Source organism: Pteropus vampyrus, unplaced genomic scaffold (genome assembly GCF_000151845.1).
Source record: "Pteropus vampyrus isolate Shadow unplaced genomic scaffold, Pvam_2.0 Scaffold250, whole genome shotgun sequence".
Classification (NCBI taxonomy): Eukaryota; Metazoa; Chordata; class Mammalia; order Chiroptera; family Pteropodidae; genus Pteropus; species Pteropus vampyrus.
In genome coordinates this window covers 1,315,105-1,316,308 of record NW_011889031.1, presented here as the reverse complement: position 1 = coordinate 1,316,308, position 1,204 = coordinate 1,315,105, and the positions used below count along the sequence as shown (strand labels likewise).

General features: G+C 64.3%; 1 protein-coding gene across 1 annotated transcript in view; it reads right to left on the bottom strand.

Annotated features, from left to right (window-relative positions):
- The window catches only part of LMTK3 (lemur tyrosine kinase 3), a 15,925-nt gene that overhangs the window by 2,760 nt on the left and 11,961 nt on the right, over positions 1-1,204 (bottom strand). The window contains exon 8 of the mRNA XM_011374635.1: positions 1,041-1,204. Coding sequence (XP_011372937.1) covers positions 1,041-1,204 — 164 coding nt within the window. The remainder of the gene's footprint in view (positions 1-1,040) is intronic.

Sequence of the window (1,204 nt, the reverse complement as noted above, 5' to 3'; positions counted from 1 at the left end):
AGCCTCGGGTCAGCCTTAACCCCACTCCACCGAGGCTCCTCCCCCGACTGCGGAGCCCCGCCCACAGCGAAGCAGCCCATCGCAGGAATTCTTCGCTTGCTCCTAAACCGGAAGCCAACGCTATCTCTCTGTAAGTCCTGTCCGTCCTACCTACCTCCTGCCATACCTACCTCCAAGATATCGATCGCAGGAGCTCAAATTCGGGCCCCAGAATTAACTTGCTATGGTCCTCCAAACCGCCACCCCATCTTGAGCACCGTCCGACCCTTCCCTGAGTCCCTAAGCCCAGCCCTCCTGGGGTTTTGTTTCAGTGGCCCAGGCCTCAGCTCATGAACCTGTTCCCACTCATCTCAGGGCCCGGTTTGCCCCGCCTCAGGTTCATCCAGACACGGCCCCAGTCCACAAGCACCACCCCGCCCTCCCTTGTTCTCTTCCACACTATGCCCCCAGCGCTAGCCCTACAATCCTCAACCCATCTGCGGGGGCCCCGCCGCAATTCATTAGCTCAGCCCATCCTGAAACCACTGCAAACCATTTTAACACTACGAGCCGCACCTCTTAAGCCCTACCTGCAGCCTCTCTATGGCCCGCCCTAATGGGGAAGATCCGCTCCATCCTGAGCCAGTCCCTTAGCCTTGCAACACCACTAGAACACTGGTGTACAAACCCGGCCCCTAACTTCATTAGGCCCCGCCCCCACCAACCGGGCCCCGCCCCAATCCTCTCGACACTTGCTCCACAGCCTCTTCCGGCTCCCTCTCGACTACCAGGTGTCCTCCTTTCCAGAGCCACTGTCAAGTTCTAGGCCTCTCCCGCGCTCTCTAGCATCCACCCCCGTCACAGGCCTCGCCCCACCCTCGCCGCAGGACCCGCCTCCTGGCCCCGCCCTCACCTCGTCCTCCAATCCCGCCCCATCCCCGGCCCCGCCCTCACCTCGTCCTCCAATCCCGCCCCATCCCCGGCCCCGCCCTCACCTCGTCCTCCAATCCCGCCCCATTCCCCAGGCCCCGCCCCCGCGTCCCCCACCCACGGCAGCGCACCTGGTCGAAGAGGTAGACGGTCACGTCCCCGTGGAAGGAGACCATCTTGCGTTTCCTCTCCAGCTCGCTGTCCTCGGGCTCGTCGGCCCCGCGCGGAGACTTGAGCAGCCCCCGCAACGGGCGGGCCGCGTCCGCGTCGGCGCTGCTCACCACGACGGGCACCG